This window comes from Diabrotica virgifera, chromosome 1 (genome assembly GCF_917563875.1).
Source record: "Diabrotica virgifera virgifera chromosome 1, PGI_DIABVI_V3a".
NCBI lineage: Eukaryota > Metazoa > Arthropoda > Insecta > Coleoptera > Chrysomelidae > Diabrotica > Diabrotica virgifera.
The window spans coordinates 77,637,585-77,665,555 of record NC_065443.1 but is presented as its reverse complement, the minus strand read 5'-3'; the positions used below and the strand labels follow the sequence as shown (position 1 = coordinate 77,665,555).

General features: G+C 32.0%; 1 protein-coding gene across 1 annotated transcript in view; it reads left to right on the top strand.

Annotated features, from left to right (window-relative positions):
- The window catches only part of LOC114349406 (uncharacterized), a 257,935-nt gene that overhangs the window by 47,581 nt on the left and 182,383 nt on the right, over positions 1-27,971 (top strand). Inside the window, exons 3-4 of the mRNA XM_050657047.1 lie at positions 12,059-12,146; positions 19,341-19,461. Of these exons, the coding sequence (XP_050513004.1) occupies positions 12,059-12,146; positions 19,341-19,461 (209 nt within the window). The remainder of the gene's footprint in view (positions 1-12,058; positions 12,147-19,340; positions 19,462-27,971) is intronic.

The following is a 27,971-nucleotide window of genomic DNA, read 5'->3' as shown; positions in this document are numbered from 1 at the left end:
GTGCATTAATTTCGCTATTTTCGGAATTCTTCTGTTTGCTTTCTGTGCCCAGATATGTGAAGGCATCCACACGTTTAATAGTATAGTCGTCTTCTTCTTTTCTTCTTCTTCGTCTAGCCATTCACGTCCACATCTGAACATAATGCTCTTCAAGTCTTCCTTTCCATTGTTTTTGTTGTACACTACTTGTAGCCAATTTTTCCCGGCAGTTCGTTTCAGATCATCTGTCCATCTCATAGGAGGTCTGCCTCTGAGTCTTTTGTGTTCTTATGGTCTCCAGGTTAGAATTGTTCTGTGCCATTTGTTAAGATCGCTCCTAGGTACATGTCCAGCGTATTCCCATTTCAATTTTAGTGATTTTTGAACCACATCGATGACTTTGGTTTTCTGTCTTATCCATGTGTTTGTTTTCCTGTCCTTAAGTGATATGCCAAGCATTGCTCTTTCCATCGCGTGTTGAGTGACTCAAAGTATGTTCATATTCTTTATTGTGATTGTCAATGTTTGTGCCCCATATGTTAATATCGGAATAATGCATGCATCAAAAACTTTAGATCTAAGATGTAGTTGAATTTGCTGATTTCTGAGTATATAGTTCAGTTTGCCGAAGCAACTTTCTTCTTCTTTTTATTTCTTTCGTTTGAATGTCCCTATTTAGTATTATTTATTGTCCTAAGTATATATATTCTTCAACTTTTTCTATAACTTTGTTGTTTATTATTGTCATCGTTTCTTCGGAGTGCATGAATTTTGTTTTATTTAAATTCATGTTCAGTCCTATTTTATAAGATTCTGTGTGTAGTTCTGAAAGCATGGTTTGCGGTTCTTGTAGGTCAGTAGCTATCAGGATTATGTCAACCGCAAATCGTAGATTACTGAGGTAGCGGCCATTGATGTTTATTCCCTTATATTTCCAATTGAGATTTTTAAAAGCGTCCTCCAAAACTAAGGTGAACAGTTTTTGTGATAGAGTGTCTCCCTGTTTGACTCCCCTGTTTAATAGTACAGGGTTCGTGTATTCATTTTCATTTAGGTAGTATGTAGCTGTAGCTTGGTTCATAGCTTCTTTTATTAAGTTAATATATCTGCTGTATAGTTGTCTATTGTGATATTATTTTCATTGTCAGGTGTTCTTTTGACGGTGATGTACTTCGTTTTTGCTTTGCTTATTCAGCCTCCATTTTCGCGCTTCAGGATTAATTTCTTTGAACGCTTCCATTAGTCGTGGCTTGATCCTGCTAATGCTACATCTTCTGCAGATGCAGTTTTTTGTACTGTTTTGGTATTTATATGACCGCTTACATTGGTTTTCTGATGACTGCACCAAGAATTAGGTTAAGTAGCATAGTTGATAGAACGTCTCCCTGTATCACTCACATGTTGATGTCAAACAGGGGAATCAGTTCTTCATCTACTCTGACTGCGGCTTTTGAACCCTGCAATGTCATTTATGCGAGGCTGATATATTTCTTAGGTATTATATACCCAGATTTCGAAGGTCTTCCAGCATTTTGTATTTTTATCACTATCAAAAACTTGTTTAAAGTCTATATACGCATTATATAGTTCTATGTCTTATTCATAAGCTTTCTCTTGTATCTTTCTTAGTATATGTAAACTGCAGTGGCTCAATTTGGTCTGAATCCATTTTGATAATCACCAATTACATTTTCGGAGTATTCTGACAATCTACTGTAGATTATACTCGGAAGAATTTTGTATATTACACTTATAAATATAATTGGCCTATCATTCTGGCATTCCCTCGTATCTCCTTTTTTATACCTTTTATACATTTGTATACATTGGCTGTAAACGCTAACTGTCCATTCCTCCGTTTTATTCCGTGTGTTAAACGTGTTCCTGTTAAAACTCTTTTACAAAACTCTTTTAGAAGTTGAAAATGTATTGAAATAGCTTAATAAAATACAATTTAAAAGTCTTGCGAAGTAAATATAAACAAAAGCAACGTTGCAACGGCAATGAAAAACTTTTGTTCCCGGAAAATGTCCTTAAGCCTGACTTTCAGAAATCAAATTGAGCTTCTCTTTGTTAAGGCGCGTATTTACACAAGTAGAATCGATATACAAGGATACAAAGAAGGATTAAATATTTATGACATTTAATGAAAACATAATATTATGAACAAGTTCTCTTTACAATGTTTATATTTCGAATTACGAATTCTTCTTCTTAGGCTTGTAGGCTAGCCCATTATTACATTTCATTAAAATGTAGATACTAAAATACTTCTTGAGGAAGTGAAATAAATATTATATGAAGAGTATAGGGGAAAAACAAGGAATGTCACATTTTTTACATATTGAGATAAACACCAATAAAGGTTTAATTCTTATGATATCTAAAAACTACTTAGGAGATTCTTAGCAGAATTATAATACTTCTTAATCTATAATCTTAATATAATATTAATCTATATTAACTTATTAATTAATATTGCACCAAAAAACTGCTAGCATTCCTTATTTTTGTTCAGTGGCGTGAGGACAATTCTTGTTCTTCGCCTGGATACAAATTCTTAGAAAATTTATATAGACTGATCTTTCTGGTTATTGTTCTGAATCGATAGTCTAGTAGATAGTAAAGACTCAGTTTTTGCTATCACATGGCGAGAAAAGCCAAGATTAATGAAAAAGTGACATTCCTTATTTTTCCCCTGTACTCTTCATATACAGGGGCTTCCTAAGAGAGCTAAAGCTCTTTGAAGATGGCGTCTTTTAATTAGCTTCTTTTAATACCTCTAGAACGCTTCTATTTATAATTACGAAAACTGGTACGACACTCCTTCGGCCCGTGTCACAAATTTCATCATTGTGAGTAATAACCATCATCACATGCTCGTTGAATATTATACGTATTATTCTTTTGTTATTTCATTACTCCACAATAGTCCACGTAAAACTATCTAGTGGCTGATCTTATTTGGCCTATCCTGGAATGCATGACTTCGGTTACTCTTTTTGTTTTTAATTTACATTCTTTTCGGTTTTCCCGTGCAATTAAGTACTCGGTTTTTTGTATACTAATTGTAAGTCTCTACTTGGTGTACTCCTCTTCCAATTTTCTAAGAATGTAGTCTATCACTCTCATCTTCTGCTAGAATGGCTTGGTCGTCAACGAAGTATATCGTATACAATCTCTTCTCTTCGACTGGGATGCCCATACTGCTGCACTTCCATATTGAGAGTACCCCATTCAGATATATTTTGAAGAGTGTAGCTGCAGCAGCCTTGCTTTGGACCCTTGCTAATAAGAATCTCTCTGGTTACTTTTTCATCAGGTTTTGTTTGATGTCATGCTTTTTTAAAGCTGTTCAGAGTCACATAGTGTATAGCTCTGAATTTAAATTTCGCTTTTGGAAGTACTTCTAGTCATTTTGTTTCTCCTCTTAATCTTCTCCTTCTTCTTCTTATACTTTTTGTAGGTCTGTCGATCTGTTAATTCTGACGTTGAAGCATTTCTTGAGAGGTAGACTGCAAGCTATATGTCCATATTTTTGGTGGTCTCGTCGGTGGACGCTTGCCAGCTGGTTTTCTTTCTAATGCAATTCTTGGTAGCCTATGCTCCTCCATTAATTTTATATGACTGCACCATTCTCTTCGTCTTTGCCTACCCCATCTTACTACATCTTGCGCGCCACATTGTTGCCTGATGATGTTGTTTCGTATCCTACCCCTTCTTGTTTTCCTGTTATAGCTCTTAGTGTCTTTATTTCAGCTATTCGTAGCCTGCTTTTTGTTTTATTGAGGTCTTCTCTCGATTAAATACCATAGATCATACCAAGTCTGATGCAAGTTTTATAAATTCTAACTTCGCTCAAAAATATGCACTCTTTCCGTTTTGAGAATTATAATTATCTTAATATCGTGTTGACTAGAAGTGTAATTACACTACCTCTTTGTTGGTAAGTATTTCATCTTTATTTTCTTCCCAAAAAACTCCTTTAAATTACATGTTAAACAAATTTCGTTACTAAAATCTTTTATAAAAGTTATATTTTATTAAAATCCCTTAAAGGGCTACATCACAGAACGTATTCAGAATAACAATTCCAATCATCACCGCTTTAAGGGCGCAAAATGTCACCTGTCAAAATTTTCAATGTGTTTTCAATGTATCCATTTTTTCGAATCTTGAGAAAACTAATATGTATTTTTGAAAGATTTAAACGCAGAATGAAAGATAATGTTATTACCGAGGGCTGAAAGTCCCTAAGAATAAATCAAAAGTTTCTTTTGAATGAAATTTTTGCAATTAAAAATCACATTTAATTTTCTCTTTTATTTTCACCCCTGTAACTAATTAAAATAAGCATTATAAAAGTTTTCAGGGACTTTTGCCCTGAGTAATAATTCTACCCATTCTGCGTTTAAATTTTTCAAAAGTATTTATTAGTTTTCTCAGGGTTCGAAAAAAATGAATACATACATTTAAAACACATTGAACATTTTGACAGGAGATATTTTGCGCTTATGCCCTTAACCTTTTTAATGAAAACAAACGTAAGGTTAAATTTTGACTAAGGTTGAAAAATTTCAAAAAATATACTTACAAGTTAAAGACATGCTTAAGCCACCAAGATATACGCTAATTTACTTACCGTTGCACGTCATCCGCGTCATAGCCCGTGACGTCACATGATACCAACACGAAATATTTAGGCGGTAGGTGTGTTCTTTTTTAGAATCATTTTGTAGAGTACACTGGCATTACAGCCACTAGACATATTTTATTATGTACGCGTAGAGATAATATTTAAAGATTTCTATTAATGTTAACTTAAAGAAATACACAATAATATTTTTCATTTAATTTGTATAAATGGATTATAAAGCGTTTTTATGAAGCACATTTGTTCGGAACACACTGTAACTGTAATCGAACGAAGGTGATATTTTGGCATAAATTGGTAACATTTATTTGACAGTTGCGGTGATGACACTTTATATTTTTTTTTATTCTTGACTATACGTATTTGTTTCTTTATATTTACTGTTTTTATTATGTACTTTAACGTAAGATTATAACTTATATCTTGTTTTCTATTTCTCAAGTCTTTATTTATTTACATTGAATATTAATTTGTTTTGCTGTATAATGCTCTTCAGCAAAAATTATTTGATTAAAATGAATTCAAGAATTTTTTGTTATTGGGCAACAATGTCAACTTAGATCTCTAACGTAAATAATGACGTGCAACGGTAAGTAAATTAGACGGACTGTATGTGTGTGAAAACAAGATATTTTGGTGGCTCAAGCATGTCTTAAACGTGCAAGTATAACCACTATATAATTTTTTAACTTTAGTCAAAATTTAACCTTACGTTTGTGTTAATTAAAAATGTTATATTTATTTCAGGTAAAAGCATTGATTATGGAACTTTTATTCCGAAAATGTTGTGTGATGTAGGGGCTTTTAAGGGGATTTAAAGATATTTTAATAAAATATAACTTTTATAAAGGATTTTAGTAATTTCTTGTGACTAATGGTATACAGCCAGCTTCCTTATGGATTTTGAAATGTTAAAGTTACTTTAACTAATAAACTTTTCAAAAGAATACAGTAAAGTTGGTTTTCAATTTATTTATTAATAAATTATTAATTAGTAATTTTTAATCCTCAGAAACTCAGTTATTTTTTTTAAATACCACTTTACTTGTTTTATATTGTCACTAAAACCGTGTATTTCTATTTTTTACTTTATATCCACAACTAGATAGGGACTCCATTTTATAAATGACTAGGATAGCCTTGGAGACCAAAGATATATGTGTTAAATCACAAAATAACCAGATAAAAGCGACCAGGGGAGCAACAGAAATATCTTTCTTTAGAAACAAAGAGAATATATGGCTCAATTTATAGATGCCTTACAATACCATGTAGACTCCTTTAAGCACATTTCTTTAGAGACTCTTGACAATTTTTACGTGAAGTTAGGGCCATAACGGAATCAGACAAAAAGGGCAATAAAACGATTTTTATAACAACGGTGTTTTTATGTAAGATTTAAAAAACATTTTTTTTCTATCAATTACCTTCTCCTTTGTTGCGTCTATAGATACTTGATTTTATAACTTAACATACATAAATCAAGTTAAAAGTGTAATACGTAACAATAAGCATTAAATAAGTATACACAGAAGAACCTATTTGTTATACATTTCGCACCCCGACTTCATTAGTGCCATAGAGCAAAAACAAGATGTTATTGTGATCTCTTATGTTTTTTCTCTTCTATTTCCTTAACTAAGTTAACCAAATTCTGTACTTGTGTTGATTATTAGTAAAGCCCGGATTATAAGCATGACAGAAAGGTAAAAATAAGCACTTATATAAACAAAAAATGTGGCAAAAATAAGCAGTTTTTATGAAATAAGCAAGGCTCAAGAAAAAAAAACCTGTAAGTAAACATGGATATAATGATATACAAAATATGAATTAAGGAGATAGAAATAAAGGACAAGTAACATTAAATTACATTTATTTTTAATTACCGTATTATTAACAATAAATAAAAAATTACAAAATTGTTAAACTATAATATAATAAAAAAATCGAAAAATAATTAACATATTAGTATATTTTTTATTAATGACCATTAGCATAAAAACAATTAACAATATGTTTTTCAAAATTTTCTTATAAAAAGCATTACATTATCTTGCAACATTGTATGACATTGTCAGTTAAATTAAGACTCAATCTGAAACTGTATGTATCCCGAGAACCTCAGTACCTCCCCAATTTTCTTATAAAAAGCTATTACGTCTTCTATCTGTAGACATATTATTTATACGTAGAAAAAGTTCTGCAACTACAAAAACATCTGCAGATGTGATTGGTATTTAAATTTAGACAAATGTACCGATACTACTGAAAAGTATTTTACAGCAATATAATAAATTTGGGCTTTCTGCAGACAAATATTAGTTTATTACATGGACAGGTATAACGATGGGTTTTCCCGTTTATATCCTAACTAAGCCTAAGGGATTAAAATTCTTATGGTTTATTGAATTATTAGAGTTTTATAGCTCTGTACACTTATAGAATTTTGCTTAAGACAGGAAGTAATACTTAAAATGTAACTATAGTTTATCATAAGTAGTAAAATAAATGAAAATAAGCAACATATCTTTAAAATAAGCAATTTTACTAAAACTCCTAATAATAAGCGAAAAAAGCAAAATGCTTATACTCCGGACTTTAATTATGAGTGTATTATAACTATATAATGCTAGTATTTATTTTTAGTTATTGACATTGCTTTACCCTGTAATTCACCCTTAAAATATGATAAGGCGCTATTGCTAAGCCACCCATATTCAAAATTCGATGCTTTAGTGCGTATCAACCTGCCATATTATTGGTTATGGCACTAGAGAAGTTTTACTTGAGTAATTTTTCTTGGCTAACAAATGTATTTATCACATGTTAGAGCCATATTTAAAAACGATACCTATCACACATCCAATCTCGACCAAAGAGAGTGACGCAAACTGCCTTGTGGCGCGTTTGCTAATGCTGAGAGGGCCAAAACAGGAAATGGTAATAATGACACATGCGCACTATGCAGATTCTAAGACAACTAAATTATACACATTATTCCAACTGACGGCAACGTATGAAGGAACATGTTAAGCCAAAAAAACAGATTTTCCATTTGTTTAAGGTTATGGCACTATTAAAGTCGAGGTGCGATTTTTGTCTACATACAATGGTAAAATAGTTCTTAAACTCTTTTCTAGTAGGATTGATATTACCTACTAAATTGCATGAAATTAACCAAATTCTTAATTGAAAATATATTATTATTAAATTTTGATTTTTACTGAAAAATCGATTGTTTATAAAAATTATTTTTGAAATGGAAATAGAATTGCAAAATAAACGTATTTTCAATTACAATTTGTGGTTAATTCTCATGGAATATAATAGCTAACATAACATTAATTATCACTTTTAAGAATATCAAATGAGTTAATGGTTTATACCATTAGTTTCACCTATATCCACGAGTGAGGCTAATGCGCCCTATTCGAAATATGACTGTTTTTGGCTTTAAATTGTAGCTATGGGGGGCCAAACACATCTAGCTCTTCTCTCTTTACATGCCATCTCCGCTACAAACGCTTCCTAACATCATGGTAATTCTGATGCTGGAGGGTACTTTTTAAAAAAGTAAAATATAATTTTGTTAGCCCATTGAACATCTTTCATTCATTTATGATACACATTTCAAAATTCTGCACCAGCTTCCATAAGTCTAGAGAATGGATATCATATTATGTTTTTGGAGTCATTTGATAATCTCCAAAAACTATTTGCCGCTTGTGATCTACTGTCTCGCTATCATGCAAGATATGATCGACTGTTCATGCTTGACTGGCGTATCATTCTCTTGCACAATATAAAATTTTAAAAATGTATGCCTAGAATATAGAGGTATATTCTCCCAGTAAATTTCCAATACTACTGAGTACTCCTGCTCCCGATCTTCTGTATTTTTAATCTGTGCGATCCCTTTCATGGGCAGACGTCCACTCGAAAAGGTATTTCAGATATGTATATGGGTATCTTATCGTCAGATATCATCATTCAATCAATTATTATGTCTTGATCTAACCATTACGTTGCTAAGATGTTGTCTCAGTTTTTAATATCCCATTCTCGTTATCTAGTCGGGCTATACCGGTGTTACTTCCTTTGGTGTGCCCCTTAGAATCTAAGTGATTCCTATGCAATGCGTAGGAATGCTTGCTTAGTTTGATAATATCACTTTAATGCAAATCTAATTTTTGGTTTTGCCACCATGTTATAATTCCAATATAACATATCTGGTTTTAAACCCCACATGCCTGCGTTTGGTTATCTTTAATGTAGTCAATCTTATCTTTGTTATCCATCCTATCTTCATTTTACCCTCTTTTCCAAGTAAGCCTCGAGTCTAATATTACGTCAAAGTACTTCACCAAACATATTTAGATTTGTACCATCCCATTTTTGCGACCTAATTCCTCTGAATTCCTCCTATGATAAATTTCATTATTTTACATTTCTGGGGATTATATTAAGTCCCATATTTGTAGTCCATTGCTTGACTATATTAAGACCCTTTTTATCGTTGAGCATTCTATCTCTATTATGCGTTGTGCCATTCAATTTTCCGTAGGTTAAGATAACCAGGTCATCCGAATAGCCGATGAATATGTTGGCTGTCGACACTAAGTCTAGCTATTAGTATTAGATTCCACAAGAGAAGAGATAACTCCCTCCCTGTGGATAACTTCTGGCCAACTGTGCTGACCCTTTATCCTCCAGTTACGTTATGTATATCACACAGTTCCTTAGCATGTAGTCTATCCATCTGCAGCTTTTTTATCTATTTCTTTTAAGCGACAGCTACATTGGTCCGTCCATTGTTTGTTCCAGTTTATTGATTATTAGGTCTACATGAGCCTAACATTTCTATATGAACTTTAGTCTGCTCATTGGAGTTCCGAGGTTTTTTAACTACTGTTTGTTGCGGATAAGTTATGATATTCTATCGAAGTCACTTTTTACTCTCGGTCCTAACTGGTTCCTTCGCTTTGGCCTTGTGTTGACTTTATTTGATCCACGTCCAGGCAGCAATTTTTCTGATTTTCTCCAGGTTTTTAAATAATTTATGCCGAGCCTCTTCTTCTCCGAACACCTTCTGACTCAATATTTGGGGACCGCGACCACAGTAGTCTATCTAATAATTCTCGTTATGTGTTTAGTTATAAACTCAAAAGTTATTCATTTTTCACGCTTTATGAGCGATTTATTTTTATACTAATCTCGCTGACCATTTATTCTCATGAGTGTAGGGCGCATGGTTTAAAATAATTTTTTTTTATTATTTCAAATAAAAGTGCATACTTTCAAGAATACTCTCTGAAAATTTCAAAATAATCGGAGTAAAATTACCAGAGATACAGCGTGTTGAATATCTCTACCTTCGACTCGCTTTGCCGTGACTTCGCGCCAGCACGCTTGAGCGTAGTGAGAAACGTTAAACAACTGTTCGCCTTCTCTTTGTAGATTACTCCTCGATTCAAAAAACATATTCCAATGTGCATCACTTTACGATTTGGCAGACAAATAAGAATAACCAGACCCAATTAATCTCATTTATTACACCTCACACCTCATCAAAAGCTTCTTACAAGAACATAGTCAGCGATTTTGGTATAGCTTAGAGCCAGACTATAGCAAGATCGCCTTTAAATCGTGCTGGTAATCGCCTTGCAGCGAAACCAATAACAAAAAGAAGAAGAAGATGCAGTTGTCCAAACTTTAAACGCATTTTTCTCAAAACTGCTTTTTCAAATGCGGTGGACATTGTAACTGAAAAACTACTCGGCCGATCTAGCTGATATTTTGCACAGATGTTCTTGAGACATTTCATGAGGTAACAACGTCGAGATATTTTCCGTTTTTTGCTTATTTTTTGTTCAACAATAATAAATCTGTTGATTTTCACCAAATTCTTTCCAAAAATTTCATTTTTTTGATTTCTGAGTGATACCAAAAATTCAAAAATAATTAAAAATAAAAAACTCGACGTTGTGAACTCGTGAAACTCATAAGCTAATTAACTCTTTTTGAATTTTTTGTTTCGTATAATCTAGTGACGAGTTCTGATGTCCACCGCAAAATTCATTTTTTTGTGAGCTGCCTGTCAAAATTTGCCATCAGTGGCTTACTTTTCAATATTTTGGATTGAATTTTTTTCTAAATATTCTCCGAGTTGTACTTAATATGTTTATTTAATTTAAAAATAAAATAATTATACCACAGCTTCGAAAAAAATTCACAAAAATGTGCTTGATATGTTGATTGCAAACTTTCCCCCCCCCCCCTCAAGGCGAAATACTGTAAGGCATGGCAGTGCTAAGGCTATAATCCCCCAGAGTCAGCCAGCTCTTAATGACATCGCTAAGGGAAACACTTTTTCCTCTGCACCGTACATTACCTGGGTACTATGACCATTTATATAAACAAAGAATTTGCGCAAACAAAATGCCCATGTTATTGGCTTTATTTATATTTAATTTTTAAATGTGACGTATATTTGCAAAAAAAATCCCTCTACACATTGTTATTTTTTAGGTTTAACTGACCTGGATACCTTACTGTTAGCATGTTAGAGAAGAGATACCTCCCTCCCTGTGGATAACTTCTGGCTACTTGTGCTGACCCTTTATTCTCCAGTAACGTTATGTATATCACACAGTTCCTCAGCATGCAGTCTATCCATCTGCAGCTTTTTTATCTATTTCTTTCAAGCGACAGCGACATTGTTCCGTCCATTGTTTGCTCCAATTTATTGATGATTAGGTCTGCATTAGCCTAACATTTCTATATAACCTTTAGTCTGCTCATCAGAGTTCCGAAGTTTTTTAGCTACTGTTTGTTGCGGATAAGTTATGATATTCTGTCAAAGCCACTTTTTACTCTCGGTCCTAACTGCTTCCTTCGCTTTGGCCTTGTGTTGACTTTATTTGATCCACGTCCAGGTAGCCATTTTTCTGATTTTCTCCTGTTGAGTTCCAGGTTTTTTAATAATTTATACCAAACCTCTTCTTCTCCAAACACCTTCTGGCTCAATTTTGGGGGAACTGCGCCCAAAGTAGTCTATCTAATAATTCTCTTTACTATGTGTTTAGTTATAAACTCAAGAGTTACTCATTTTTCACTTTTTATGAGCGATTTATTTTTATACTAATCTCGCTGACCATTTTTTCTCATAAGTTAAGGCTGTGAAATACTGCAAGGCATGGCAGTGCTAAGGCTATAATCCCCCAGTGTCCGCCAGCTCTTTTAATGGTATTGCTGAAGCAAAAACTTTTTCCTCTGTACCGTACATTACCTGGGTACTATGACCATCTATATGAACAAAGAATTTGCGCAAACAAAATGCCCATGTTATTGGCTTTATTTATATTTAATTTTTAAATGTAACGTATATTTGTAAAAAAAATCCCTCTACACATTGTTATTTTTTAGGTTTAACTGACCTGGATACCTTACTGTTAGCATGTTTGGTTACATTGGTTTTATTAGCTCTTGCTGGTTCTACTGCCTTCCTACTTAGGTAAGTTAATTAATTGGTTTTATAATGAACTAGACTACAAAAAGCGTCCCTATTCAGATTTTTTAAAATACTCTTGACTATTCATAATTCCCCACATAACAATGATATTCGCATCATGTTCTAAGCATATCTACCAACATTCGTGGAAGCATACCCTTTTTAGTATATGCGTAGTACAAGCATAGCATGTACCATAAACAACATTCTAAATTTAATGTACTTTGCATGTGCTTCAAAGAATATTCTTGCACCGAATATACTGAGTACATTCGTGTACGTAGTATCTCGGAATGTTCGTAAAAGTATCCTTAAAATATACCTTAATCGAATGTTCTTAGTATATGCGTAAGTATATGCAAAAGTATATGCTTAACACATACTTGTATATACTTTTAAAATAACTTTAAAATAATATACTGTATATACCTATAGGAAGAAGAATAATGTTAGCCTATAGATTATCAACTTCGCGTTAAGAATAATTAATAAAATTTAGGTATTTTGGTAGGTACTACTGAACTATCTGATTCATTTTTTATAAACCGTTTTAATTGTATGGTAAAAAAGTTTAAAACTTAATTCTATTGAAGAAAAATGAGAAATTCTCGTTTCGTTTTCAATTGAAATGAATATACCATTTTGATTCGAGTTTATACCATGAGTATTTTTACCTATAATTTTCGGTAATCTGGAAACGGCCATTCATTGTCATTCTGACCCTTGCATTGCATATTTTATACCTGCACAAGGGAAGAGGGTAGGTAAGTACGTAGCAAGGGCAAAATATGAAAATAGTTTCCAGTACAGTTAGGCATTTATGTCTACGCTGTTAGGACGAAACGAAGACGAAGTATTTCTAGCTACAAGGACTAAAACATTTTTAAAAACATAAAAGGCAGCTTGAGAATAATAAATTCATATTGGTACTTCAATATTTCCTAAATACCTAGTAAGTAAAAGTATGTATAATGTATATACATACCTATAAATTTTAGTAATTTACATACATATTATATATATTTGGCTAATATATAATATATAAGCAGCATTTTTATTTTGATGTGCACATATAATAACTAAATATACCTACTTACCCATATAATATTTATTATACATAGGTACCTATATAAGTAACTAAAGTTTATATATTTTATACTTACTTTTTACGTAACATTGTAGAATGTAATAACTACATTCTCATATGCAATTAGAATATATAAATATAATATATTAGTAGAACCTAGGATGCCATTGGGTGATGTTGAAAACATACTTCTGAGAAATATAGCACATCCTTGGAATATTCTTCCCATATACTAAAAATATGTGCGATAGTACATTCTAAGTATATATATAGCAGGTATATAGAACTTCCTTGGAATATTCTTCCCATATACTAAAAATATGTGCGATAGTACATTGTAAGTATATAACTAGAAGGTATATAGCACTTCCTTGGAATATTCTTCCCATATATTAAAAATATGGGCGATAGTACATTCTAAGTATATAAATAGAAGGTTTATAGCACCTCCTTAGAACCTTCTAAAAAGTATGTTCTTGGTATATACTAAAAAGAAGTGCGGTAGTACATTCTAAGTATATACATAGAACGTTTAAGTACTGTAATGTAGTATATACTCAGTATCTGCTCTGCACATTCGCAATGGTAATTACGTATATTCTCAGTATATACTTTTTCTGAAAAGTATGTTCTATGAATCTACTAAGAACATGAAATTGTTATGTGGGTCATTGCAGTGAATTAAAAGAACTATTTATCGGTGGTACGGAATTCAGTTATTAAAAGAAAAGACTTAAATATTGAATTATCTAATTTTAATTAAAAATAACAGAAATATTATGACGAATAGATTGAAGACCTAAGTGGAAGAAGGGGTATTATACAAAGCCTGCCTTTTGAGATATGGGCAGTTAAAGTTTTTATTCCTCTTCTTTTATCATGATAATATTGTTTGTGTTATTTGGCTTTATTTATATTGCTATAAGCATTCCTTTACATATAATGTTGATCATTTGTTGTTATTTTTAGTATCTTTTCTGAAAATAAATAAAATCTGTACATACCGCCTTCTTCCATTAATTTTAGTTTGTATAACTATCCTTTATCTGAATGGATGAAGGTGGTATGTTGTATGGAATAATACTCTACATTCAGTTTTACAGAAATTTATGTAATTGTAACCCAAAATAATCTTTTTCTTCATGTGCCATGCTCAATTATCGTGCGTTGGCTATCAAATTGGCTATAGTAATTTTGTTGACGGCAACTCGGAAAAGGGATGCCGAGGATCTGTTAAACCATTCCCTCAGGTTTCTAAGCCATGACTGTCTTCTTCGACCTGGCCCTTCGTCTTCCGTCTACCTTGACTTGTATTATTAAATGAAGTATATTATACAGAGTGAGTTTTATGTATGGAAAGCCTCAATTGTCTCGGAAACGGCTTGCACGATTTTTTATAGATTTTGGTGAGTAAGGGTTTTCTAATACGGAAGATATTACATATAGTGCTAATTACATTTTTGTCAGATCTTCCGTTCTTTTTCTAGAAATCTAATGAACTTTCTTATTTCAAATGGAAAACCCTGTATATTTTTTGCGTTTTAAATGTCATAATTTCGAAGTTATTGCTACATTTATTAAAAAAAATTACACAAATTATAAAAACCAATTTTTTCGGCCCGGGTAGACATTATTTTAGGTTCTTTTAATCATTTGAAACAAAAAAGGACTTTTGTAGTTTTTCTCTAAAGTTAATCGTTTTCGAGTTATACACAATTTAAACCTAAAAAAAAACGAAAAATGTTTTACACCTCCTTCTTCCATTCAAGAATCGTATTTTACATGTTACATACCACCTTCATCCACTAGAATACTATAATATCTCTTATTAAGCTTTTTAGGGGTACAGTATAAGTGTCATATGATAGTGAAGTTACATACCACCTTCATTCACTAGGAAACTTAAAAATTTTAGAAAATGTAACATACCCCCTTCTTCTACTTAGGTCTTCAATTGTTAGCTTTTACTTAGAAAAATGTAACAGCTCTTTATTTTACCGCTCACTAATTCTTAATCCTATATTTATGGTGACTGAGCCTAATTTACCGCATGTTACCGTTATGTAGAGCGAGCCCCATTAGTCCGTTGCACTGCGTGGCGTTGTGACGTCGCAACGGAACAACGCATCGGGACGTGGCCCCATTAGTGCGTTGCGCTGTAATGTTGCAAAGGAACAATGCATCGGGACGTGGCCCCATTAGTGCGTTGCGTCGAGTCGCGTCGATCAGTTGCGATGTTTCAACAGATCGACGGACAACGGTGTTCTTCGATGACAGTGTCATCGCAAGGCAGGTGCGGCATACAATGCGTTGTTCCGTTGCGGCGTCGCAACGCAACGCACTAATGGAGCATCGCCCCTGCGTTGTTCCGTTGCGACGTCAAAACGCAACGCAGGGCAACGGACTAATGGGGCCTCGGTCTAACACATCCGTGTTACGTCTATTTCTACATAAAACAAAATAGTTTCCAGCAAAAGGCTTTAAGGGGAGAGGCGCAAAATATTGGCCCAATGCTATTTAAATGCATTAATTTTTTTCAACCCTGAGAAAACTAATAAATATTTTTAAAAAATTTAAACGCAGACTAAAATATTACCGAAAGTCCCTTAAAATAAACAAAAAGTTTCTTTTGAATAAAATATTTGAATTTTTTCAGCCCTGTAACTTATTAAAATAAACATTATAGAAGTTTTCAGGGACTTTCGTGCCTCGGTAATAATGTAATCTTTCATTCTGCGTTTAAATTTTTCAAAAATACTTATTAGTTTTCTCAGGATTCGAAAAAATGTATGCATTTAAATAGCATTGGAATAAGATTTTGAGCCTACCCCCTTAATGCAATAATTGTTTAATAAAGAATATCGTTTAAATCAGCACCATATAATTAAAGTATCTTGAAAGATATTCGTTTAGACAAGCGAAATTAGGAAAAACAAGGAAAAGTTTGTTTAGAAGGTATTTTATTTAAGATTGTATATATGAGTAGTACTGGTTTGCAAAGTCCGCAGAAAGTGTGCTATTTTGTTTATTAACAAATTAGCGCTCCGAAATCTTGTTTTCTTTTCAATTATTGCTCTGCAACTCCGAACATTTAACTTTAAACGAAATATTTTTTTCCACCTACCTCTACCGAAAGTATACTTTTCCGGACCTGATTGTAGGGAGCAAAGTTGTACTTTTCCTCCCTAGGGAGGAAAATAAAAGTGACGTCATGGTATTTCATTCACGAAATATAACTTATTAACGCCCTGTATAATATTTATTTTCTATTACGTAAGTATCTATACATTTTAACGTTTATTTATAAAACACCCTGTATTTTGCAGAATGGTAAAAAACAGTAAATTGTTATTTTGATTTAACAATGTCTACATTAATAATTTGACTTATATTTGACAGTTGACAGTTAGATTGTACCTACTTGTTAGTTTTAGTTTTAATAAATTTTGTTGGTTAGTTACATATAAATAAATTAAATAAAAATTAAAAAATGACTTGTTATAGGTGGAAAAACCATATGTATAACATGGGAGTAAAGTGCCTTTTCCTCCCTTGAATGATTACTGGGAAGTAAACTTCATTCTCGGGAGGAAAAGTAGCACTTTCCTCCCTTGTTATACAAATAGCTATAATTTTAACTATAATTTTGCACAGATATTTTTTCCGATTTCCTTCGACTGGCCTCGGAAAATTCGGGTATTCCCAACAAGTTATAAATAATTTTTTGTCTCGGTAAGTATAAGACTAAATTAAATTATGAAAACAGTATTGGAAAGGACTCGGCAATACGCTTTTTACCTAAACATCGAGTAGTTCCGGAGATACTTCTTCTTCTTAAAGTGCCTATCCGTTCCGGATGTTGGCGATCATCATGGCTATCTTCACTTTGTTTATGTTCAGTGGTAGTCGTGTAATACCAGTTTTGTAAATTTTGAAGCCAGGGAATGCGTCTTCTTTTCGGTCCTCTTTTACCATTTACCTTCCCTTGGAGAATCAGTTGGAGAAGGCCGTAACGTCCTTGATTTCTCATTACATGTGCTAGATATTCTAATTTTTTTGTTTTGATGGTTATGAGAATTTCACACTCTTTTCCATTCTACGCAGGACTTCCACGTTAGTAATTCGGTAAACCCAGGATATACGTAAGATGCGCCTATAACACCACATTTCGAAAGCTTGGAGCCGATTCATAACTGAAGAAGTTAGTGTCCACGCTTCCATTCCGTAGAGCAGAACTGTGAATATGTAGCATTTGTAACTGACGAGATTTTTTTTAATGATATGTCCCGACTGTTGAAAATGGGTCTCATTCCGGAGATACAACCGGCTAAATTTGACCGGCATTTGCGATGAAGTTATAAACAATTGGATGGTAATCTTTGAATCATCACCTTTTATTTCGGGCCTATTTCTCCATACAAATTACCATATCTTCAAGAGACTCAATTTAGTTGTTGCTAAACTATTTGTTAAATTGTCACCGTCTTCCGGAAATATAATCTGCTACAAAAAAACCTTTATCGCCTCTATGTCATATTATGTATACGTTTTTAGTTTGTGAAAACTGTCGGTATAGATAGCAGTGCGTGAAGGGTTTAAAGTGTGCGTGAAGTAAATAACAATGTATTTTAAATGGGATTTACTTTTTCGCACACTTTCAATGGGTTTTTGGCGCACTTTCATATAATAAAAATCCTTAACTTCCGCGTTGTCATGGTGATGGCAATATGAGCAATGACTTACAACAAAGTTTTTGACAGTTTTGTAATTTGAAAGTAGTTAGGATTTTTAAATGTCAAAGTTCTAAAAATTATAGAATAGAAATGAATTCCAGTGACGAAGAGTTACAGTTTTTTTATTTGTTTATCGTAGATAAAATATTGTATGAAACTGTTCGTGAAGTATTTTTGCGAACTTACGCGATGTATAGCACTCGCTCCGTTGTCGCTGGTGCCCTAAATATCGCGTGCGTTCGCAAAAAGCATACTGCACGAACTGTTTCATAAATAACTATTATGAAACAGTTCGTGAAGTATGCTTTTTGCGAACGCACGCGATTTTTAGAGTACTAGCGACAACGGAGCGAGTGCTATACATCGCGTAAGTTCGCAAAAAGTACTTCACGCACAGTTTCATACAATATTTTATCTACTCTTCGATAAACCAATAAAAACACTATAATTCTTCGTCACTGGAATTCATTTCTATTCTACAATTCTTAAAACTTTGATATTTAAAAATCCTAACTACTTTTAAACCACAAAACTGTCAAAATTTTTGTTGTAAGTCATTGCTCATACTGTCATCACCATGACAACGCCAAAGTTAAGGATATTTGATTATATGAAAATGTGCCAAAAAACCCATTGAAAGTGTGCGAAAAAGTAAATCCCATTTAAAATACATTGTTACTTCACGCACACTTTAAACCCTTCACGCACTGCTATATACATATAATGACAGTTTTCACAAACTAAAAACTGATGGGTACATAATATGACATAGAATAGATAAATAACTATTACGTCACCAAATTATTTATTTATTGATAAATAATTACTTCCCTGAAAGTTTGGTGGAAAATAAAAGATTCTGTTGGAAAAACTCGGATTTTCCTAGGAAAATATTCGTCGTAGAAACTCGCAAACAATTTCTCTGTTCAGAATTAAATTACGGTGAATTTTTTTTCGGATGCTTTTCGTTTAAAGTTAGAATCTTCAGAGTTAAGGAGCAATCATTAAAAAAAAAATGGAGCGCTAATTTGTTAATAAACAAAATACATAACACACTTTCTGCTGACTTTGCAAACCAATATTACTAATATATGCAATCTTAAGATTTGATTCCAGCAATAATATAACGGCCAAAAAACCTTTTCCAAAAATGGTTTTTTTTTCGATAACGTGCCCAGACTATAACTGTTAAAGTTAATGATAACGAAAAGTTTTTATAACATTAGTGAAACCATCTTCAAACATAATGTGTAAATAATTAAAAAACGCGAGTTTGGAGTGTTTCCTTCACGAAAATGGTCTTGTCGTTTCAATTTAAAAATACCTACCCTACTTTAATCTGAACTTCTACTTCTTTTTAAATATTTATCTTTGTAGGTTACTGTGGAAAAAATATAGAAGAAGCAAAGTAAATGCTCAGTACGACGGGATATTACACAGGGAAGGAACTTCCGAATCGATATCTAGGCCATTACATTCTCATCTTCTCGATGATAAAGTAAGTAGAAATGAACCATTTTCAATTTTCGCTGAATTTACTACTAAACGGGCCAGTCAATTCACACTTTAAAAAAATATATATAAGTATGATAAAAAAACAAAGAAAATAAATATAAAATGTTAATTTATGACAATGCATACACTAGTGCATATTCATTTAATTGCCATCTGCTAAATATAACAAGAAATTGGACTTCATAAGTCATAGTTTTTCACCCAACGTTGCCACAATTTGAACCGTACTTGAACTTTCGTGTAACTGTGTGTCTATTTTATACAATTTGACTAACTTTGAGTCTTTTTTGCCGTTGCATTTGCTTTGAAGAGTCTGTTGCACTATTTGGGCGACTTTAAAAGTACTTTTGGTTACAACTGTAGAACCGTAGGTCCTAGATAACATTTTTCTTAACGTTATTACCATCTTTGGGTTATTAACTTTCATTCGACACTTCACTTGTCATTCTATATGTTCTTATAACAGAGGAGTTGTATTCACGTACATACAGACGGACGGACATACAGACATGAAACCGGAAGTGTATATTTGTTCTCCTATTGTTAGGACTCGTCGAATAATATATTCCTTGTACTATTTACGCAATTTTAAAATTTCTTCCGGTTGCAACTCTGGAATAGTAGGTCTGAGGTCAAATGTCTCACCATTAGTACCATCTTTGGGTTATACTTTCTTATTCGACAACTCATTTGTCTTTTTTTTTTTTTTAATTTTGATGTCTTTGGTAAAGACCAATTAACCAGACAATATTTCTCTTTCTATCTGTCCTAATAACGGAGGTGTTACGGACGCGGATGGGCAGACAGACATGGATAATTCAAGGTTTTCACATTTTAATGCTGAAAAGAATATTTTTTTACATCTCCATACAGATAATAGAAACCTGATTTTCTTCTAGTATCTTCTAGTCTTCTAAAAGTATCTGATGATACGGTTGGATATCATATTCATCATCATCGTCATATATTGGCTATAATAACTTGGTTTGCGGCAGTTTGAAAAAAATCAGCAAACAACGCCTTACGAATATTTCGAAGCTAATAGTATGTTATTCGTAGGCATGGGCCTCTTGTTCCAACAATTCTGTCATGCATTATGAGGTGTAGTAGTTTGTATTTCTCTGAAAAATTAACTTCATTTTTTAAATTATTTCTGTTTATTTTAATATTTCTTATTCAGTTCATCTACCTTATACGTACTGTTTTTATGTACATATTATGTGAAACATTTCAAACGTTTTAAAAATTTTACTATGCTCTGTTTTTAAACCAGGAAGAGTAATTCAAATTTACTGGCTGTAATACTTGTTTGTAATTGGTGCAACCTCGGACAAGTTTACTCCACTGTAATAACATTTTGACACTAATGACATTTATGAAAAGTTAACACTACCGTCATTTCATAGGTTAATTAATTTATATCGGCGATTTTTTGTGTTTTCTGCGTTATTCCTTTAATTTTTAAATTGTTAGTCTGTGTTTTCATAAAAAAGCAGATATTTTTAGAACTCTTAGCAACGTATTGGTATAATATAATATTTATTGATTGCCGTCGAAGGCCGATATAATCAACCAAAAAAAGAAGATGTATTTGGTGATTTTCCAGTGACTTTCTTGGGTGTTAATCTGTCTTTTTAGTTTACTCCACTGTTATAAAATTTTGACACTAATGACATTTATGAAATGTTGACACTAATGACATTTATGGAATGTTGACACTACCGTCATTTCATACGTTAATTAATTTATATCGGTGATTTTTTGTGTTTTCTGCATTAGTCCTTTAATTTTTAAATTGTTATTCTGATTTTTTATAAAAAACAGTTATTTTTAGAACTCTTAGCGACGTATTGGTATAATATAATATTTATGGATTTCCGTCGAAGGCCGATATGATCAACCAAAAAAGAAGATGTAGGTATTTGGTGATTTTTCTTGGTGATTTTCTTGGGTGTGAAACTGTCTTTTTAGTGTACTCCTTCTGATTTAAAAACAAAGAATAGTGTCTCTGTAACTCCATCTATTCACTTCATACAGCAATATAGATTATATGGACAAATTATAATGCTTCGTTTTGAATGTCACAAAATACACCCCACGAATTTTTGATAAAATTGTGGAAACACACTTTACTTTGATTATAGCTTTTATCGACGATTAGCATGCTCTGATACTTATAGCGTTTTAAGATATGTTTAGCACAGGAAATTCGTAAGAAAAACTTGTATTTAAAGAGAACAATATACGTACTTACAAACTAATACAAAAAAAATAAATAAAATTGGTACCTATTCAATTATCTTCAGAAATAAAATAAAAATAACAAAGAAACCTGTACGAATTATTACTTCTCAACCTAATTAATACCTCGTATTACCTCCACGAATCTGTATAACGACATTCATTCTTCTGGGCATACTGTTAATTAAGTTTAAAACTTCATTCGGTGGAATTGCTTCCCATTCTTCTAAAAAAAACACGTTTCTAACTTCTATGGTAGTTAAATGACAATTTCTTGGTACCGAAGACACTAGAAAACAGTCGTCCCGATGAGTTTTCTTCTCTCGGGACCTGTTCTAGGACGTCCTGTTTCCTGTCTCCATACCAAAGACACATTGAACTATACTGCGTGAAACTTCGTATCTTTTAGCTGCGTAATCTTGACGTTTTTCGTCCTGAATAAGAGCAATAAGCGATGCAACATTTTCTGCACTCAAAGACATCTTAAAATAGCCAAGAACTGACACAACTATGATAATAATAAACACTGTTGATATATCAATAGTAAAAACAATTAAAACTGCGCAGCCTTCTGATAATCCTGATGTAGTGTAGGGTAAGGTGATAATTTTAATATTGTTTAAATTTTCTAAAAATATTTGGAAAATTTTAATTGAAAAGACATCTCATTAAAAATCTTTTCTATGGCATTCCTGCTAAACCCTGTTCATTGTTCATTGCTTGCCAAATTTGTAAAAAGTACCGAAAAAAAAATTAGGAGGTCAGGGCCACGGTTCTTAGACATTACTACGGTTGCCTAAATCGACTAACCAATGAACATTAAGGGTGAGATTACGTCACGAGAGTTTACTGTCATTTGAATCGTAATATGATTTTTTTCGAATCCTGAGAAAACCAAGTATTTTATGTGTGTATGTGTGTGCTTGTTTTTGGCTTGGATGCAAGTCCATTTGCCACAGATTTTTTTTTATGTCATAATTATCAAGATAATCATGTACGATAATAAAATAAATTCATATTATAAACATTTATAAATATATATTATTACTTTTGAGAAAACTAACTAGCAGATTTAATATGTTCATATCAGTGGTACATACAACATTATGGATATGGTAAGGTGGTAAATAATTCTTTTGAATAAGTGATTGTATTAGAATTTTTGTATTTAAGTTATAATTATTGCAATTAAAAAATATATGATTTAAGTCTCCAAAAGACCCACAGCTACATAATGCATTTTGTGTTACCAAGTATTTTAGAAAAATTTAAACGCAGGATGCAAGATTACATTATTACCGAGGGCGGAAAGCCCCTTAGAATAAACAAGCAGATTCTATTGAATGAAATATTTGAAATTAAATATCACACTTCTCTTTTATTTTCAGCCCTGTAACTTATTAAAATAAACATGATAGAAGTTTTCAGGGACTTTCAGTCCTCGGTAATAATGTAGTCTTTCATTCTGAGTTTAAATTTTTCAAAAATATTTATTAGTTTTCTCAGGATTCGAAAAAAATGAATACAATTAAAACACATTGAGAATTTTGACATGCGTCAAAGTTTTGCATAAACTCAATGTAAAATTCTGAGCTGTTGAATTCCAGCTTCCCTAATAATTATTTTACATCAAAAGACATTAGAAACTATTTGAAGAGGATTGAAATCTGTATTGGAAATAACTGTTAAAATTGGTCTACGTAATTAAACATATTCCAAAATTTTGTAAAAATGTAATACATTTTATTTTTCAGCCCAAACTTAGGCCACACACAATGCAATAATGATCACATTTTTGAACTGTCAATATTTCTATTTTATCATCTATTTTTTAAAAACAATACAGTTGATAAGATACCCTCAGTTGCGGAGAAAGCATTAATAATAAAGATTTTTTTATTCAGTCAATACTGTCAGTTAAATAGTAACGTGTGGCCTTACTTTTACACGCATACCTATTGTGGCAAATGTATCATATTTTTCAAAATTTTGGAATGCATTTAAATCGTAGAACAATTTTAACTTTTGATTTTAATACAGATTTTAATTCTCTACAAGTATTCTCTCATGACTTTTGATGTAGAATAATTAGGGAAGCAGGAATTCAACAATTCAGAACTTTACATTGAGTTTCCTATGGCCCTTTTTACGATTCGCCACCCGGTATAAGATAAAATGTGTACTATTTGTCTTATTATTTCATAATAACACAAATAATACACATATATACACAATAACACACATTCAATGATCGAAAATAATTTAAAAATATGGGAATGTAAACTCTTGTGACGTAAAGTCAAAAATATAAGTCTCCCCACCACCGTCGGACAAGAAAACCGTAATAAAGTCTAATAACCGTGGGTCAGGGCAACTTTGTCAGAAATTATAAGGGCGCCCATACCGGTGCGGGTAAGTTTATTTAAATAAGTTTTAATGAGCTCAAAATGGACGAATAAGTAAGCATAAATTTTCAACAGAATTTTAAGACGCCTTAAAAAACAATGTTCTGTGAACCCTTTGTTATTGTGATAAATTTTCTCCTCATTAACAGATCTTAACATCAGATGCTTACTTGATTGACAGTTCAATTTTCGCCCAGAAAATAGAAAATGATGTTACAGAAAACAGTTTAGGTTTTTGTTGTGGTAGGGGAGCAAAGTATGCTAAATGTGCAGTCACTCGAGCGTTATGGGGACCTACTGGGTTGTGAGGAGTAGGTCCTAAAACCAAAAAAAGTTAAGTAAAGTTTTCCATTTTAGTTGAGACTTTCCATTTTTTAATTTAATTTTCCATTTCCAACAATCGTTTTTTTAGATTATAGCGCGATCTATCCATAATTCGAAAAAATGTCTCGAATAAAAGTTACTTATTTTTACTGCAATAAAAAATGGGGGCTCCTATTTAAGATTTTAAAGTAACCCCCCACTCCACCTCCGTGGGGGTCGTGTTTGGTGTCATTAGATAGATTTTTTAAAAATATTGAATAAGTGTATTTTTCAGTTTTTCGATCTGAGGTTCATTTTGCGAAATATAGCGGGATTCGTATTTAAAATTTTTAATTTACCCCCCACCCCTCTCCGTGGGAAGTCGTGTTTGGTATCATTCGATAGATTTTTAAAAAATATTGAGCACTTATTTTTTAGTTTTTCGATCTGTCATTCATTTCGCGAATTATTCGCTTTTTCCTTGTGAAACTTTGGGACTCACCCATTTCCTTACACCCCGCTCAAATCGTCAGATTTTTGAAATATACACTGTTTTGCTGTACTTAACATGTACTTAACTTGCCTTATCTTAATCTGACGATTTTTCTAAAGATATAGATTTTTTCTTCGGCCCTGCCTTAACGAACTCCCCTGCATTAAGAGCCCATATATGGTAGAGGTACATTTTCAGGGTACAAGGTTTCTCCCCATGTAATAATCTGACGCGCTCGAGTAACTACAAAAATCCCCGCTTGGGCTCCCCTACCATTGCGTTTCAAGCAACTACCATTTCGAAGAAAAACTAAAATTAAATAAGATAACTGTATGGTTATAATATACATATATATATATATATATATATATATATATATATATATATATATATATATACAAATATATATATATATATATATATATATATATATATACAGTATGTCCCTGTAAGTTGTATCCATATGGAAAACTTTTTTATTATTGATTTTACGAAAAAAAGTTATTCTTCATAAAAAGCTCTGCATGGTCCAAAACCTAATATTTAACCATCAATTATCAAATTTTTTGAATATTATACGAGGTATGTCAAAAAGTTTGAATTTCACTCAAGAGTAAAGTAGCTTTATTTTTCACAATATTGAAAATTTCTATTATGAAAAGTTGTTTGGAATTAAAAACTATATTCTAGTATGCGACTAAATCCTTTTTTTTTTGAAAAATTATGGATAACTAACATTATGTTCAGTTATTTCAATTCTGATATCTCTTATTACTAATTTTACGAAAAAAAGTGTTTCTTAATAAAAAGTTCTGGATGGTCTTAAACCTCAAATACAACCATCTTATATCAAATTTTATAAATTTTATACGAGGTACTCGTATGTCAAAAAAAATTTAGATCAAAAGTAAAGTACCTTTATAGTTCAGAATATTTCAATTAGAAGGACGTAATTACATACTGAAACATAGTTTTTAATTATAAATAACTTTTCATATTAACAATTTTCGATATTGTGAAAAATAAACGTATTTTACTATTGAGCTAAATTCATATTTTTTGACATACCTCGTATAAAATTGATAAAATTTGACATAATACGGTTGTATTTTAGGTTTTAGACCATGCAAAACTTTTTATTAAGAATCACTTTTTTTCGTAAAATTAATAATAAAAGAGTTAGCTGAATTGAAGTAACTGAAAATAATGTTAGTTATCCATAATTTTTCAAAAAAAAAAATTTTTCCAAAAAGAAGGATGTAATTGCATACCAAAATATAGTTTTTAATTCCAAACAACTTTTCATAATAGAAATTTTCAATATTGTGAAAAATAAAGCTACTTTACTCTTTAGTGAAATTCAAACTTTTTGACATACCTCGTATATTATTCAAAAAATTTGATATTAGATGGTTAAATTTTAGGTTTTGGACCATGCAGAGCTTTTTATGAAGAATAACTTTTTTTCGTAAAATCGATAATAAAAAAGTTTTCCATATGGATACAACTTACAGGGACATACTGTATATATTAATTAGGATTAAAAAAGTGCTATATAATAAATAAACATGTATTGATTTAATTTTTAGTTTAATTATAATTATAGGAGATTTTAATATTTTAATTTCCATTTCGTAAACCCGACGCATTCGCCATTATTTTGACTAGTTTAGTGTATGTAGGGTTGTCTACCTATAAGTATCACAAAACGTTAACTTCCAAAGAGTAACTCTGATCAAGTTTAAAATATAAAATTAAAATATTTTGTAAATTTAAACTGTAAATATAATAAACGGTTATTTCTGTATTATAATTAAATCTCCCTAGGTAGTTTATTAGCCTTCAAAATATCATGTAATTACACGGGAAAGAAACCGAATTATTATCGTCTCATAATCATAACTTATATCTTATATTAGTCCAGAAAGCCACTGCGCATCCGCTAGGAAAAATATTCCGATTCGGATTTTTTGCACAATCTTACTCAAAAAGGACCCCTTTTAACAAATTTGCATGTTGCCAGGACCAAAAGTGGGTCAAAAATTTTTTAAACGTTTTTTTTTTGTTTTTTTTCCTAAAATTATTTTTTTTGCATGGAACAAAGTTTTTTAGGTTTTTTGGATCATTCCAAACAGAAAAGGTCTTTAGCGACTTTTCTATATAGCTGATAGTTTTTGACATATAAGCGATTAAAAATTGAAACATTTCGAAATCGGCCATTTTTAACCCTCAAAAACTATGTGAAAAACTGAAAATTTGAATGTTGCCAAGGTAGAAATTCTTTAAACATAGATTGATGAAATCCCGAAGAGTTTGTTGCAATACAATATTCAAAACTCCTTTGTTTTTTAATTGGTAATCAAGCGTGTGCCACACTATTTTTCACCGTTGCATGTGTATGCACTATGCTGCAAATGAAAGGAATAAATTCGTTATTTCGTAAACCGGCGACTTTAAGGAAAAATCCCGAAACAGGTCGATTTTTATTTTTAAGTTATGATATTGAGGCATATATGGTATGCTAGTGACGTCATCCATCTGGGCGTAATGACGTAATCGATGTTTTTTTTTAAATGAGAATAGGGGTCGTGTGCTAGCTCATTTGAAAGGTTCTTTAATTCTCTATTCAATAATATAAACATTTACATAATTATTTATACAGGCATGTGTATAATCTACGTGGATGATGTTGATATAACGTGTTTGTAATTGTAAGATGTTGTTCTACACAGAACTCCACTATACGGTCGCCATTCTCATTTCTCTGTCCCAGTCCATTTTTGCCCAGCACTCCTTCAATAAAATCTCCTAAAATTATGACAAGTTCACGATTCGGAATAGCGCGAACAGTTTCTTCTAGACGACCATAGAACCTGTTGAAGTCTTCTTCTTGTGCAGCTGTTGTAGGAGCGTATACCTGGACAAGGTGTAGGGTGTTGGTGGATATTCTCATTTTAAGGGATATTATCCTGTCATAAATAGTATTTATATCCAATTCCGCAGTCGTTAAGTTTAGAGGGTACAATTATTGCGACTCCAGCTTTACTTTTG